At 42.3% G+C, this 15,778-nt stretch overlaps 1 protein-coding gene across 10 annotated transcripts in view; it reads right to left on the bottom strand.

Moving 5' to 3' along the window:
* The window catches only part of THADA (THADA armadillo repeat containing), a 324,153-nt gene that overhangs the window by 104,953 nt on the left and 203,422 nt on the right, over positions 1 to 15,778 (bottom strand). Inside the window, exon 30 of one of the 10 annotated variants that reach the window (XM_027621852.1) lies at positions 9,044 to 11,143. The exons of the other annotated variants lie outside the window; for them this stretch is intronic. Coding sequence (XP_027477653.1) covers positions 11,120 to 11,143 — 24 coding nt within the window. The 3' untranslated portion in view covers positions 9,044 to 11,119. Of the gene's footprint in view, positions 1 to 9,043; positions 11,144 to 15,778 lie in introns of those variants that run through there. 10 annotated transcript variants of the gene reach the window in all.

Raw genomic sequence — 15,778 nt, 5'->3', positions numbered from 1 at the left:
TTCAGTCCACAAATACTTACTAAACAACAATTACTACCAGGCGCTGTCCTAGGAGCCGTGGCACAGAACACAGGAGCGCCTGCTCCCCGCAGCTTACACTCTAGTCACGGATAAGCGGAAAATCCACAGCTTCCCTGCCCCTGCCTGGTCTCGATTTAGAACCTGCGTGGCGGCATTGCCATCCCTGTCCTCTTATGCTTGACCTCACCCTTGACCAAGCCCAGCACACAGCCGGAATGCAACGAGCATTTGCTGAATTGATTTTGCTGTGTGGTGCCTCTTCCTATACTGACTCTGCCTGTAGGACACATGCCCTTGGGTTTGGGGAGCTCCCGCAACCCCAGGTAAGGAGTGGGGACACAGCTGAACAGCACCGCACTCCTCCCTGCAGCAGGGAGAGGCCAGGTCAGTGGAGGGGATGCAGCCCTGTGGGAGGGGTGCACGCTTGGGAGCCAGGTGCGTATGGGTGTAAACCCAGTTACTAGCTATGGGGCTTGGGGCAACTTATTTAACCTCTGCTTCCTCACGGTAAACAGTATATAACAGTCTCTGGCTTATAGGACTGTAGAGAGATTTAAAGGACTATATAGTACTTGGCACCCATTAGGCACCTGATAAAAATGTTAGTTCTCTTCCTTTTTCTGTCTGCCCCCTCCCTTTAGCCCCCATTCCAAAAATAAACATTCAGGAAGGCTTTGCAGAAAAAAGTAATATTCCTATTTAACCCTTAAACAAATCTGGTCAGAATCTGGGGAAGACCATGCAAGCAGAGAAGAAACTGAATTATAAAAAAATGTTAAATGTTAAAAATGGCAACAGTATTGCCAACAAAAAGAATAAACCTTAATGTAAACTATGGAGTTTAGTTAATAATGATGTGTCAATACTGGTTCATTAATTGTAACAAGCATACCACTCTAATGCAAGATATTAATAACAGGAGAAAACTGGGGAGGAAAGGAATATATGGGAACTCTCTGTACTACCTGCTCAGTTTTTCTGTAAATCTGTGATTGTTCTTAAAAAATCCTATGAATGGAAAGAAAATATTAGGACTGCTCAGGGGACAGCAAGTAGCTGTGTGTGGCGACAGCACAGCCAGGGTGTGTGCAGGGTGGTAAGAGACACAGCTGCAAAGAGAGGCTGGGTTGGAATGAGGAGGATCAGCGCTCACATAATCAGATCTGTAATGTGGAAAGGAAAGGCCAAGACAGTGTGGAGGCTGGATAAGAGGGGGCAGGATGACCAAGACTGCTATCGGTCTAGACTACAGGTGGTCAGGGTCGAAGCCAGAAGCTGAAAGCCAAGGATGGCGGTGGGCCCAAAGTGGCTGCAGATGTTTTCTTTGACCTGCACAGTATTTTTCAACCTGTCACTTACGAATTGGGAGATTTCACACCAAAATCATCCTGATTTCCAACTTCTTTTGAAAAATCAGAAGACCTGGGGACTGCGGGCCCGCACTCCTGCGGGGCAACAGGCACCTGCGGGGACAGGTTCACCATGGGGCTAAGGTGGAGTGTCAGCGTCATTTATCACTGCTTTCTTGCCTTTTTTTTTTTTTTTTTAAACTTTTGGAGAATCAAGAGGAAAACGAAGTGTTTACTGAACCCAAATCTCTATCAAAAGTTTAGAAACAAAGGATTGGACCAAGAGGGAGGGCTGTGTGTTTCTAACAGTTCCCCTTCAGTCACTCATCTGCCCGGCGCTGGTAGGACTCTGATTTTGTGAGAGCCCCAATCTAGATGGTAAAAGGAGTGGAATGGAGAGGGAAAGGATACACTTGAGAGACATTTTAGAAGCTGAAGAAGCAGGATTTGGCAACTTGGCGTTTAGACGTGGAGTTGAAGGTCAGAAAAGAGCCTCTTCACTCAGGCAGCTGGTGATGGAAAGCCATCGTCCAAGACAGTGACCACAAGGGAATATGCAGGTTTGGGAATGAGGGAAGGGGACCTCAGGAGTTTGGTTAGGAACATCCGCGTGATGACTGCTCTAGTCAGGGGTAATTTATCTTGCATAGCAAGAATTCTTTTGGGAGTGAAAAGGAGCTCTATGAATGACCACCATGGGAGGAAGCAGGGCAGTGGGTTGCCTCTAGCTTCTACAGGCCCTTAAGAGAAAGACTAGAGTGGACTCAGAGGTGTCTTTGGCAAAAAAAGCAGCAGAAAGCTTTGCTGACTTAAGACGGTTGTGACCCGGTCAGAAAGAAAGCACATGCCAACCGTCAAGTGCACACCAGCAGCACCGCCCAGGACTATCGCAGGCAATGGGACCACTAGGAGAGGCCCTCAGCAGGGGAGGCCAGGCAGCAGTGGGGAGTGGGTCAGCGTTCTTGCCCCTGAGATGCAAGCCCTGATGAATCTCACGGAGGACCGAAGGAAAGTCTAGAGAACCGGGAAGCAGTTACTCTTTGCCCACCCCCAGCCCCACTCTAAACACAGAGACTCGGGGCGCCTGGGTGGCTCAGTCGTTAAGCGTCTGCCTTCGGCTCAGGTCATGATCCCAGGGTCCTGGGATCGAGCCCCGCATCGGTCTCCCTGCTTGGGGAAAGGCTGCTTCTCCCTCTCTCACTCTCCTTGCTTGTGTTCCCGCTCTTGCTGTCTCTCTCTCTCTCTCTGTCAAATAAATAAATAAAATCTTAAAAAAAAAAAAATAAACACAGAGACTCAGGGGAGCCCCCGAGCATCTGTGTAAAGCACGGGGTCCATTTGGGCAGCTTTGAATCTTAAAAGTGACTCCACAAGAGCAAATGTAATGCTCTTTGAATAAATGCCACAGGCCGAAAAAGAGTCATGAGGCAGATCCCTGAAAAAACTTGCACTGCACCAGTAAAATATGTCTGGTTTATGCTGCTAGACGAAAATAGTGACCTGTGTTAGACAAGATCAAGATGATATATGGCTGTTTGGGAATGCAACGCTGAGATGGGTTTTCCTCTTCACCAAGCATGGCTTCCAGGCAATTTTCCCCCTTATAAAATCAACAGCAGCTGAGCTCCAGCAACAGCAGGATCCAGCAATAACAGGCCCAGGTTAGGCAGGCTGTGAAAAAGGACAACTCCAAAGAGAAAAAAGATGCCCATTTCAGAGGTCAGATAGAAAATAAGCTCCACGTATCGTAATAATTAAAAATCCCAAACTCTGAAGATCAAGGAATCTATCCACTTTTTGCAACTGTATTTTCTTATAAACAAATCCCCTTCTTCTTCTTTTGCAGCATGCAGACTTTGGGAGAACGCTTTTGCCCCTATCACATTCAGCCGAGTATAAAATTTCTGTATCTGCCATTTTGCCTAGGCTTCTCTCTGCATTGCTCCAACCCCCACAGCTAAGTCAGAGCCACATTTTTCCAAGCCCAGTGTTTACACAGGATTTTATTTCGGCTGGTAAAACATCTGTATTTTTTCAGGGACTTAAATAAATGATCTATGCCGGGAATGTACAGTATAGGGTGATGTCAGGCCCCCTTTTTCTCTCGACTCACTGGGCAGAACAGGCAAACATTGTTTCAGCCTGTAGTTGGGAATGTGAATATTTATCCTGTCGACTTAATTCATACAAACAGAACGAAAGGCAGGCAGGCAGAAGTATTTTATGGCTTTAAGTCAGGCTGAAAGGGGGGGGTGGTGTGAGAAGGGGGATGACTGAGGGAGGAATCTAAACTTTCTAATTCACAGAAACATGCTTAATCATATAAATGTGGAGAAAGACATACAGCAAAAAATATTTAAAAGGTAGACTGCGTTTGTATGTGTGTACAGGGTAAGTGTGTATGTGAGGGGGTAGGAGATGGAAGTGAGAGACAGAAGAGTTCTCTAACTTATATATCCTTCCTAATCATTACAATGAGGGTTAGGATTTAATTGTTTTCTGCTTCAGGCCCATTAATCTTATCCCCAACCAGACCACAGGCTTTTCAGGGCACCGCCCCCCCCAGCCTCTGACTTCTATATTGCAGGCAATGGTCTTCATTGGGTATATGTAGCTGCCTATGTCATCTGTGCAGAGAGCTCAGCATATTTTTCTTTTTTTATCGACAACCCTGTGGACAGGAGGCATGACCCTGGGATTCAGCTACTCAACCTGGTCATCCCTACTAGAAAGGGCTTGGTGGGCATGTGCCACTCACATGTACCAATGCTAGAGGGCAGGTGGGGAAGCATTTCAAGTGGTTACTCCTCCAAACCTCAACCTGTTAATCAGATGAGAACACATCCTCAGGAAGGTCTTGGTAAGTTCCCAAAAGGTGACACTTGGCTGTGTTGTGTTGTCACTGCCAGGAAAAGGGTGCTAATTATGAAGTGTAATTACTTCCTAGCTGACACTGGCTTGGGAAAGAGAATTGCAGGAAATAGGCCCATGAATCTCTTTAAGGACTAAAATGTACGCAAACACAAAGTGTGTAAGGCCCTTAAAAGTCACTTTGTGTGTCAATGCATTCCCTCCTTCCTATTAATACTCCCCTTGTTCTAGTTCAGGAACCAAAGATCTTATGCCTAGAAGATGAAAACAACTCACTGGTCTCCGCCGCCAAAGCTTATTTTGCACATGGCTGCAGAGAAACTTCCTTAAAGCCCTCACTGTATCACTCCCAAGTTCAAAATCCTTCAATGACTCCCAACCGCCTAAAGACTTCGCTGGGCACTGAAGTCTTGACCTACCTTTCTCGTTTTACCTCCTTCTTCCTCTACTTCACATATCTATTTTGTGGCTAAATGGGACAATTTCCCATTCCTGATAACTTATAAATGCTTTTCTGTCCAGGATGTTCCTTCTATTTCTCCTGCCACCACCCCCTCCAACTCTGCCTATTCAAATTCTATTCATACTGTAAGGCCCAGCTAACACCACCTCCTCCATAAAACCTTCCTCTTCTTTCATCAACTGCCATCCCCCCTCCCCGCCACCAACACATACTCTTTTCTTACTCAGTGCCCAACAGCTCATTTCATTTGATTTAAAAAAATTTTTTTTAAATCCTGTCATCATGGTTATCAATCTACAATTTCCCTTCCTGAAGTACAGCTCTTTGAAGGCAAGGACTATGTTCTGTTCTTTACAGTCCCTGGGGTCCCAAGGATAGGTAGCTTTGTCTGGTGGAGAGAGGGGCTCCATGAATGGAGTATTTACTGATTTGGAACTGTACCATGCCTCCTTGCCAGGGGTGGCAGGGGCAGAACCTATGTTCACAGCAGCACCCAGGGTGCTAAAGGTGACCTCTCTGCATGGTCCCCATGCAAAGGGGCTGGGAGAACCACACAGTGTTAATGAGACAGTGAGTATTCATTTGTCTTAGATCATCGCTGGCCTGGTGCTACAAATTTTACCATGCAATTAGGAATCCCCTCACGCAGAAGAAGCATCAAGGGCCCCAAGCTACTGGGTAAGAGTGAAGTTTAGAAAGTGATGTCAAAGGTATTCAGTGTTAACCCAACATATCAACAAAGGCTTGCATGTAAAGAATTAACAATTTACTAGGGCACCAGCCTGGTTCAGTCAGTGGAGCATGTAATTCTTGATCTCAGGGTTCTGAGTTTGAGCCCCACACTGGGTGCAGAGATTACTTAAAAATAAAATCTTTTTTTTTAAGATTTTATTTGAGAGAGAGAGTGGGGGGAAGAGAGAGAGAGAAAGAGAGAGTGCGCACAAGCTGGGGGGAGAGGCAGAGGGAGAAGCAGACTCCCTACTGAGGAGGGAGCCCGACATGGGGCTCGATCCCAGGACTCTGGGATCATGACCCGAGCCAAAAAGATGCTTAACTGACTGAGCCAACCAGGCACCCCCAAAATAAAATCTTTAAAAACACAAAAACAATTGACTACACACTGATGTTAATATCTGTTCTAACCAAAGAGTTCCTAACTTTGGAACACAAATATATTTCTGTAAAGCTATGTATAAAATGTTTTAAATTACAAACTACTTATTTGTAAAATAAATCCCAGTTTAACTTATTTAGGGGAAGCTTTATTATACTTGCTAGTTTATCTTTTCTATCTATCTGGATCTTCAACTATTGAGTCCTTAAAGACAATACTGAGATCAATAAGGATCTCTTTGAGGTACCAAAACTTACTGAAAAATAACACGGATAATTTGTTCAGTCTAGACAGTTAACTTTAGCAATACAGGAGGAAGGAAGCTGGTGGTGGAATAAATGAAACAATAATAGTTATAAATCAGTAACTGTTGAAGCTGAGTGATGGGTACATGAGATTCATTATATTATTCTGCCTATATTTGTGTATATTTAAATTTTTCTGTAATAAAAGTTTTGGAAAAAGGCTTTAGGAGGGAAGGAGGGAGAGAGAAAAGAAAACAGCTCTAGGCCACAGAGATTCAATATGCATAAAACGCTTATGATGTAGAACAGGGGTAAGTTATGTACATAAATAAATAAAATGCATAAAATCCAAGATAGAACACTAAGTACTGTAAGGGAGAGAATCAAGAGTCCAGAAATAAGTTTGCTGGAAATTCAGAGGATGGTAAAAGTGACATTTACACAGTAGTGAAGAGACCAACTTATTCAACAAAAGGTATTAAGACAACCAACTAGGTCTTAGGGAAATAATACAAATGGGTCCCTACTCAAAGTCTTGCACTGAAATAAATTTTAGATGTAAAATTTATTTTACATAAAAAAAGAAACTATAAAAGTGTTAGGAGAAAACATTGGACCATTTCCTTACACCACACACAAAAATGGATGAAAGACCTAAATATGAGACAGGAATTGAGGAGAACACAGGCAGCAACCTCTTCGACCTCGGCCCCATCAACTTCTTCCTAGACACATCGCCAAAGGCAAGGGAAACAAGGGCAAAAATGAACTACTGGGACTTCATCAAGATAAAAAGCTTTTGCACAGCAAAGGAAATAGTCAACAAAACCAAAAGACAACCGACAGAATGGGAGAAGATATTTGCAAATGACTATCAGATAAAGGGCTAGTATCCAAAATCTATAAAGAACTTAACAAACTCAACATCCAAAGAACAAATAATCCAATCAAGAAATGGGCAGAAGACGCGAACAGACATTTCTGCAAAGAAGACATCCAAATGGCCAACAGACACATGAAAAAGTGCTCAACATCACTCGGCATCAAGGAAATTCAAATCAAAACCTCAATGAGATACCACCTCACACCAGTCAGAATGGCTAAAATTAACAAGTCAGGAAACGACAGATGTTGGCGAGGATGCGGAGAAAGGGGAACCCTTCTACACGTTGGCGGGAATGCAAGCTGGTGCAGCCACTCTGGAAAACAGTATGGAGGTTCCTCAAAAAGTTGAAAACAGAGCTATCCTACGACCCAGCAATTGCCACTACTGGGTATTTACTACAAAGATACAAATGTAGTGATCCAAAGGGGTACATGCATCCCAATGTTTATAGCAGTGATGTCCACAATAGCCAAACTATGGAAAGAATCAAGATATCCATCAACAGATGAATGGATAAAGAAGATGTGGTATATATATATACAATGGAATATTATGCAGCCATCAAAAAACATGAACTCTTGCCATTTGCAATTACGTGGATGGAACTAGAGGGTATTATGCTAAGCAAAATAAGTCAATCAGAGAAAGACAAGTATCCTATGATCTCACTGATTTGAGGAATTTAAGAAACAAGACAGAGGAGCATAGGGGAAGGGAGGAAAAAATGAAACAAGATGAAACCAGAGAGGCAGACAAACCATAAGAGACTCTTAATCTCAGGAAACAAACTGAGGGTTGCTGGAGTGGTGGTGGGTGGGAGGGAAGGGGTGGCTGGGTGATGGACATTGGAGAGGGAATGTGCTATGGTGAGTGCCGTGAATTGTGTAAGACTGATGAATCACAGACCTGTACCTCTGAAACAAATAATACATTGTATGTTAAGAAAAAAAAAAAGAACATAGTAGGAAGGGAAAAATGAAGGGGGGGAAATCGGAGGGGAGGACGAACCATGAGGGACTATGGACTCTGAGAAATAAACTGAGGGTTTTAGAGGGGAGGGAGGTGGGGGGATGGGTTAGCCTGGTGACGGGTATTAAGGAGGACACATTTTGCATGGAACACTGGGTGTTATACGCAAACAATGAATCATGGAACACTACATCAAAAACTAATGATGTAACGTATGGTGATTAACATAATAAAATTTTAAAAAATGTGCTAGAAGAAAACAGGAAAATATTTTATAATCTTAAGGTAAAAATGGGCTTTCTAAGAAATGAAACAAAGCCACACACAAAAAAGATGTATGTCAACATAACAACTGAAATCTTTTGTATAGCAAAAATTAATAGGAATATTCAAAAGTAAAAAACAAGGGGTAAAACATTTGCTAATTCCTCTATGGAACAAACCTCTTGCAAATCGATAACAAAAATGAAAGTAATAGAATGAAATATGACAGGGAATTACAAGCTTTCTCCATTCATAGCACCCTTACACCTCAATAATTTTTTCATGGTGTCTCTAGGCCAAAATATATAACCTAATTGTTCCATTTATTAAGTAGTTAGGTCCAAACAACCTAATAAGTATTTATGCCATAACAACTTAGAAATTGTTCAAAAAAATAATACACATAAGTTGAAAGAAAAAATATTTTGATTTCATTCTTTAATAACCACAATTATTTACTAATGAGATGTGTGTGCCTGTTGGATACTTGAGAACTTCCCAAGCCTCCACCACCCTCATTCCTGTTCCCCATTGATTTTCCCATGGTACTTGATTTTTACCACAGCAACTTTCAAATACTCAACTTTGCAAAGATGTATGGCATCATCAAAAGGAGTATAGTGTAAGCTAATGTTGATAACTGTAAGTTATTTCAAGCTAGTGGTTCACACAGTATCTCACAGGTGGCAAGTGTCACTGTGCTGCTCTCAAAAATTTAAAATATCCTACAGCGCTTTGGCACACACTTTGGGAACTGCAAATATTCAGCAACGAATATAAACAAGCAATTCACAGATGAAATACAAATAGCCAATAAACACATGAAGAAATGTTTAATTTCATTAATGGTTAAGGAAGTGCAATTAAAGCAATATATATATATTTTTAAATTGATTTGCACTGAATTTTTTTCTTTTAAGGGTAGGACCCAATTCATTACTGGGTAAAACAACAGACACTCTCTTTCATCATTGGTGGGAGTATAAATCATCACAGTCTTTTTGGGGAGTAATCAGCAGGGCCATTTTGTTGCACATATGATGTATTCTGTACAAATGGTAACCCCCGGAGTTGGACAAACCAGCAACGTGGAAGTCTGGCGGTTGCTATCAAAGTGGAAAATAGGCACTTCTTCAGTCCTGCAATCCTCACTTTTAGGAATTTATTTCATAGAAACACTTAGAGGTATGGGCAAAGATAGAGATGCCCAAGGATGATCCTCAGCAGCACTGACTAGAACAGGAAAATTTAGAAACAGCCAGTACAGGACCAGTTGAAAAAATTATGGGGTATTACTTCAAGTATCCCATCATATATGCTCAAGCTATAGAGGTATTAAAAATAAGTTATAAATTTATTTGGACTGACATGAAATTACCTCCAAGACGTACTGATAAGTGAAAAAGCAAGCTGCAAAAATAGCACGATCCTATTTTCATTGATGCCAAATTGTTAACAGTGGGGGTAGAATTTTTATATTCGATATCACATTTCTGTAATTTAGAATATTTTACAATAAGAATGCATTACTTCTTTTTGACCTTCCATTTTGAAGTAATTAGAGCCTCATAACAACTGCAAAAATGATAGAGCTGGTGTGCCTTTCACTCAGCTTCCCCTGTGACATCTTATATGACTGTAGTACCGTCTCAAAGCCAGAACATGGACATTGGCACTGCTATTAATGATCTGCCAGTTCTGACATGTATTCATACGTGTGTGTGTGGGGGCAGTTTCACCCCATGCACAGATTTGTGTAACTACCACCACAACGAAGATGCAGGACTGTCCTAGGACCACAAAGGAAGAATGCATTATTTTTGGAGTCAGAAACAATATAAGCTAAACAATACTCTTTTTATCATGTATCCCTCAACTCCATACTCAGTATGAAAATTCACACGCTACATTACTGGCGCAGGTGGCTGGGTGGCATTTCTCACCAAGAAAAGGAACTTTTCAAAGCATGAAAGAGAAGACGTTACGACTTTCCCAAGGCTGCTCCTGCCCTCCTCGGACTTCAGATCTGTGCCCAGTGTGGGTGCAGAGCAGCTCAAAGGAGAGACTCACTGAGGGTAGAGAAGGCTGGCCACAGGGGGTTGCGGGGGTAGAGCTTGGGGGGCAACAGCATACCTGAGAGCGGCAGTCCTATCTCCAGGGCTGGCTCCCCGGCAGGGAAAGGAAATACAAAGCTATTATATTAATTTGCATTTCCCAGATTTTAGAGCAGCTGTAAAATTTGCCTTATAAAAAGAGCTGACCCATAGAAAACAGGCCTTTAGCATGCTCTCAGGCTGCTAATGCACATTACTCTGAGCTAGCTACCCAGTGAGGGGATTTGGGGCAGAAGGCCTTGCAAGCTGGGCCTGGGTGAGAGCCAGTCTCGGGAGTCTGTTGGCTTCCAGCACACTGTGGTAACAGAGACTCCTCTTTATGAAAAATGAAGATGGAAAAAAATTTTTTTTGAGTCTTTGGGTTGCAGCTTATTTCAAAGGTCATCAAAGTAAACAAAAGGAAAAGACTGTGAATCTTTATAAGTCAAAAAGTGACAACTGTTTATATTTTCACATGGAGGAAGGAGAAAAAGGATTCCTCTAAGCCCCTAGGAACGGAGATTTGGGTGGCTCCCTCCCACCCCGTTTGTTTGTTCATTTGCCACTCAACACCTCCTGCAGTGAATACAGGAACATCTGCTGTGTCCATTTTATGCATTTTTTGCATAAAGTCTCATAAAAGACTTTATAAAAGTCTCCTGGATGGCTGGGGATTCATGGAATAATCCAGGCAGTGTCTTGAGAAGCAAAAGCCTCTGTCTTCCTTGTTGATAACGGCCTCCCATCACCCAGCTGAGTATGTGAAATGCGCAAAGCCATACACACAGGCTGCAGTAAGGTCTCTCCAAATCTTGAGCCCAGTTTCCAATGAGGGCAACTTTCTTCAGAGAAGGGTGATTCTGTGAGTCTAACGGGAACAAAGGGGTCAGTGAAACCAATCCTTACGAACTTCCTCAAAAAACCCTTTTTGCTTATGAGTTTTCCTGACAATGAACTGTGGACAATTATCATGGACGAGTCTCTAAATGGATTTCATATCTGCTATTAGACATATTCCAAAATAATGAGACTAGATGGTATTAAGACAAGCATCTAAAATGTACTGGCGGGGGAGGGGGGTGTGCTGTGTGATTCCCCAGTCCATTATACAGATTTCATATTATTTCCACTTATCCATTAAGGCTCAGTTCATTGGGCCCCTTGGTGAAGTCCTCCCTGACAATTCTAGGTAGTGCAATCTCTCCAGCCTCTCATTCCATAGTATTTATCTGAACCACTCATTTGGCACCTAAGATATGTTGCCTTGATTGCTATTTATCTTTTTGTGTAAACCATGTCATTTTATCTCCTACAGAGCCTTACTGGAATGCAAAAGTTTGTTGATTTGATTTTAAATTTAAGGCAATTACCATGTGGGTTGAGATAAACAGTACTTTCAAGGCAATAGTTAACTCCATAGTGAAAGTAAACACCAAGACTGCTTGCAAATAGGCTGGCTTACAAAGTAAAATGACCAATGAATGCAAGTCCTCCAGGCAGAATATGTTTGTGGCCTGGGCCATCAGCCCGCTCACTATTCCTAGCCTACCAACCAGTGGTGTTATCTACATGAATTCCTCAACCCTCCTAGCTCATCTCCAGGAAACTTGTGATCTTCCCTCTCAACCTACTTCAGCTCAAACACTGGTGCCTCTACGAAACCATTCTCCCAGGAATGGTTACGTTTATTTGCTGAATAACTGGCTGAACGAGACAACAGCTCTTTCTAAGTCACCATCCATAATCCATTTTGGCCAGTCCCCTTTCCCTTTATTGCTGGAAGGGTGTGAGAACCAAATTCAGGAGACGTTGTTATGCATTTTCCACCATAAACAAGCCTTCTTGGCCAGATACGAAGCTGATTGTGACAGGACATTCCTCTTGGTGCCCACTAGGTTCCTATTGAGGAACTTGAGTCTTTAGGCCAGTGGTTCTAAATGTGGGGTGATTTTGCCCCTGTGAGACATTTGGCAATGTCTAGAAACATTTTTTGGTTGCCATGACTGAAAGGGGGCGTGAGTAGAGGTGAGAGATGCTGCTAAACATCCTACAGTGCACAAAGGATAGTCCCCCAAGAGAAGGAATCATTCAGCCCCAAATGTCAGTAGTGCTGAGGTCGAGAAACACTGGCCTGCTGTGAGCACAGGCTTCACAGCCAGTCAAGACCCAGCAGGTGACCTCGGGGAAAATGATTTAACCTCTCTAGGCCTTTGTTTCCTCATCTATAAAAATGGAGCTAATAATACACCTCATCTCATGAGGCTCTTGTGAAGTCTAAAAGATAACTGATGTGAAAAGTACTTTGTAATTACGCCTTAAAAAACGAGGTATTCTTATTTTTTTTAACGATTTTATTTATTTATTTGACAGAGAGAGCACAGATAGTCACAACGGCAGGCAGAGGGAGAGGGAGAAGCAGGCTCTCTGCTGAGCAGGGAGCCTGACGTGGGGCTCGATCCCAGGGCCCTGGGATCATGACCTGAGCTGAAGGCAGTCGCTTAACCGACTGAGCCACCCCGGAGCCCAACAAGGTATTCTCATTAATGGATAACATGCCCATGTGTGATTTTAATTTCGCTGTGCCCTTCAGGCATTGCTAGGTGTTGCTGTAGAAAGAGAACTCACCTCAGCCCTCTCCAACCATCTGGGATGTCCACATTCTCCCAGCTCTGCATTATTAAGTCGCTCTCTTAATTCCTCTGTGGTACTTGCTTATATTCTTTTTATTTGGCAGTTGTTTTTGCTTGGCCACTGGACTTCTGTCTCGTGCAGTATTATTCCTCAGCAATACTTTTCTTAGTGGTCTCTGATGATTTCCCCAGAAACAGTGCTTTCTGACTAATCATCTTACCACAGCTCATAATAATGACCAAGAGTATGGCAAAGATGAATTAATGATCATCCCTCAGGGTAATTATTTGAGAAGTATAAGTATAGTACTTATATTATCAAGTTTGCCCTTTTTGTCATATGCTACATTTTCCACATTTGTGATTTATATCTAAGAGTAAGTTGTGCCATTCAGTGTCTCAGAAGAATAATTTGGTGACCCTTGAAGATATTAGCTCTATTAGTTATGATCCTCAAGAGGCTTATCCTTGATACTTTTTTCCAACAGAGCACGCTCCATAAATTCACATATCCAGAGAAACAATTTCCAGCTCCTTTGTCCTGCCTCAGAGAGGCACACACTTGAAAATAAGCTAAGTTAGCACATTCTTATTTTCCTAAGTATTTCCTGAATGACCCAAATGAGGTAACATTTTAACAAATACTTTAGCTTTCACCCAACTCATTTCCTGGGTGAATCTGGTCAGTCTGCTTTCAGTTTATTCAAAGGAAGCAAAGCACCTTTCCTGTGTCTATTTGTCTCACAAAATGGATATCTGGACATTTATACAGCAAAGCCTATAGTCTTACATTGTAGTCTTATTTGTGTATGCCTATGCCTGCATGTATTTAAAATTCTATAAATTCCTGGGGTGCCTGGGTGGCTCAGTCGTTGACCATCAGCTTTGGGCTCAGGTCATGGTCCCGGGGTCCTGGGATCGAGCCCCACGTCGGGCTCCTTGCTCAGTGGGAAGCCTGCTTCTCCCTCTCCCACTCCCCCTGCTTGTGTTCCCTCTCTGTCAAATAAATAAATAAAATCTTTAAAAAAATAATTAAAAATAAAATTCTATAGATTCCTGATTTTTTTTTAAAGGCTAATATAGTGGTTAGTTCCAATCTTCTTGAAATTAATGGTGAACTCTTAGTAGAATAAATCATGTCTCCATAACTGGCAGAATCTTAGCTATCATGAAAAAGATGTTTACTCAGAAACCTTTGAAATGGGAGAGGAGGAAGAGTTCTCACCTAATCCAGAGGGATGCCTTTAACTTTGGAGATTAGTGGTCATTTTATCATTAGAAGAACGAACGGAAAGGCTGAGCTCATGTTAGTATTATGAGGAAGTTGAGCAAGATGCTCACCAATAGGGGGATCTTAATTCATAAGTTTGTGGACTAGGGGCATTGCGCTTATGGTTTATAATATACAGTCCCTGAGGAGGGACAGTCTTTAACCAAGGAGATTCGTTTTCCTAGTATTATTTAAATAGGCTATTTATAAAATGTGATAGACTTAAAGGCCCAACAGAGCTACTAAAACTGACATCTCCTAACTCAAATACATTAGTCTAAAGTAAGGTTTTCCAACCTCAGCACTACTGACATTTGGTGATGGGTCATTCTTTGTTCTGGGTCCTGTCCTGTGCATTATAGGATGTTTACTGGTATCTCTGGCCTCTACCCACTAGAGGCTGATGACATCCTACCAGTTATGAAAACCAACCAGTTATCTTCAGACCTTGCCAAATGTTGCCTGTGGAGGAAAATAGCTCCCAACTGAGAACCCCTGCACTAGGCATTCTAATCTATAAACTTACACCATGTATCATATCTACTTTTAAGAGGTGGTACTTAGTATAATCTATTTCCTTAAGAAGCTCCTGACTCATTCATTCACTCAGTAAATATAATGTTTATTGAAAACCTGCTTAGTCTCCTCAGGTAGAGTGAAGAGAATGTACCAAGGCCCTGGGGCAGGACAAGGTGGGGCTATTAGAGGAAGGTTCACGAGGTTAGGGTTGAATGAAAGAAGGAAAGCAGCCTAAGATGAGGCTGGAGAAGCAGGGCTGGTCAGGTCATTTTGGTGCTTATAAACAATTGTAAGAAGTCTGGATTTATTTAAAGTGTGATGGAAAATGACTAATGGGTTTTAAGCAGGGAATTAAGTTAATCTCATCTGTGTTTTTAAAAGGTCCTTCTGCCCTACATAAAAAAGAGGTTGAAGGGGGCAAGAATATAAGTAGAGAGGCAAATGCCATTGTCTAAGCAAAAGATGAGGGTGGCTTGGACAAGGGTAGTGGTGTAGAGATGAAGCGTAGAGAAGCCGATGATACTGGTGGATGAGATGCCAAGCCAAAGAAAAGTCAGGAATCCAAACTCGATCCCCAGATTTCATCTTGAAAAACTGAGTCAATGGTAGTGCCATTTGCTGAGAACGTGAAGATCAGCAGAGGGCCGGCTTGTGGCTTGGTCAGGGGATGGAAGAGAATTCACATTTGCTCAGATGAAAAGGCACTGTCTTCTGGCCCCAAAGGGGTGCAAGTTATGGTAAGTTCTACTCCCTAGGGGTCTGATTTATTTGAGGAGACAGCATACAAGTATAATATCGTCACATCCTTGGTGGGAGTAGGGTCTAAAGCCAGCGGCTAAGGTGAACATTGTGTACAGTAAAAATTGCCTTGAATTGTATTCAGCACAGCCAGAGACACTAAAGAGATCATACATTTCCAACTCACATCTCACTGTTCACTCCAGGACACATGCTCACCGAAAGAAAAGGCAATATTTAATAAGCAATCTTCAGTTTTTTACTCTCTTTTATTTCTTAGCTTCATACAGATTTAGTAAGTTAGGTGGGTTCTGTGCAACTTTATTAAATAAAAGATAAAATGAAT

Source organism: Zalophus californianus, chromosome 8 (genome assembly GCF_009762305.2).
Source record: "Zalophus californianus isolate mZalCal1 chromosome 8, mZalCal1.pri.v2, whole genome shotgun sequence".
Lineage (NCBI taxonomy): Eukaryota > Metazoa > Chordata > Mammalia > Carnivora > Otariidae > Zalophus > Zalophus californianus.
This window is presented reverse-complemented; position numbering and strand designations above follow the sequence as displayed.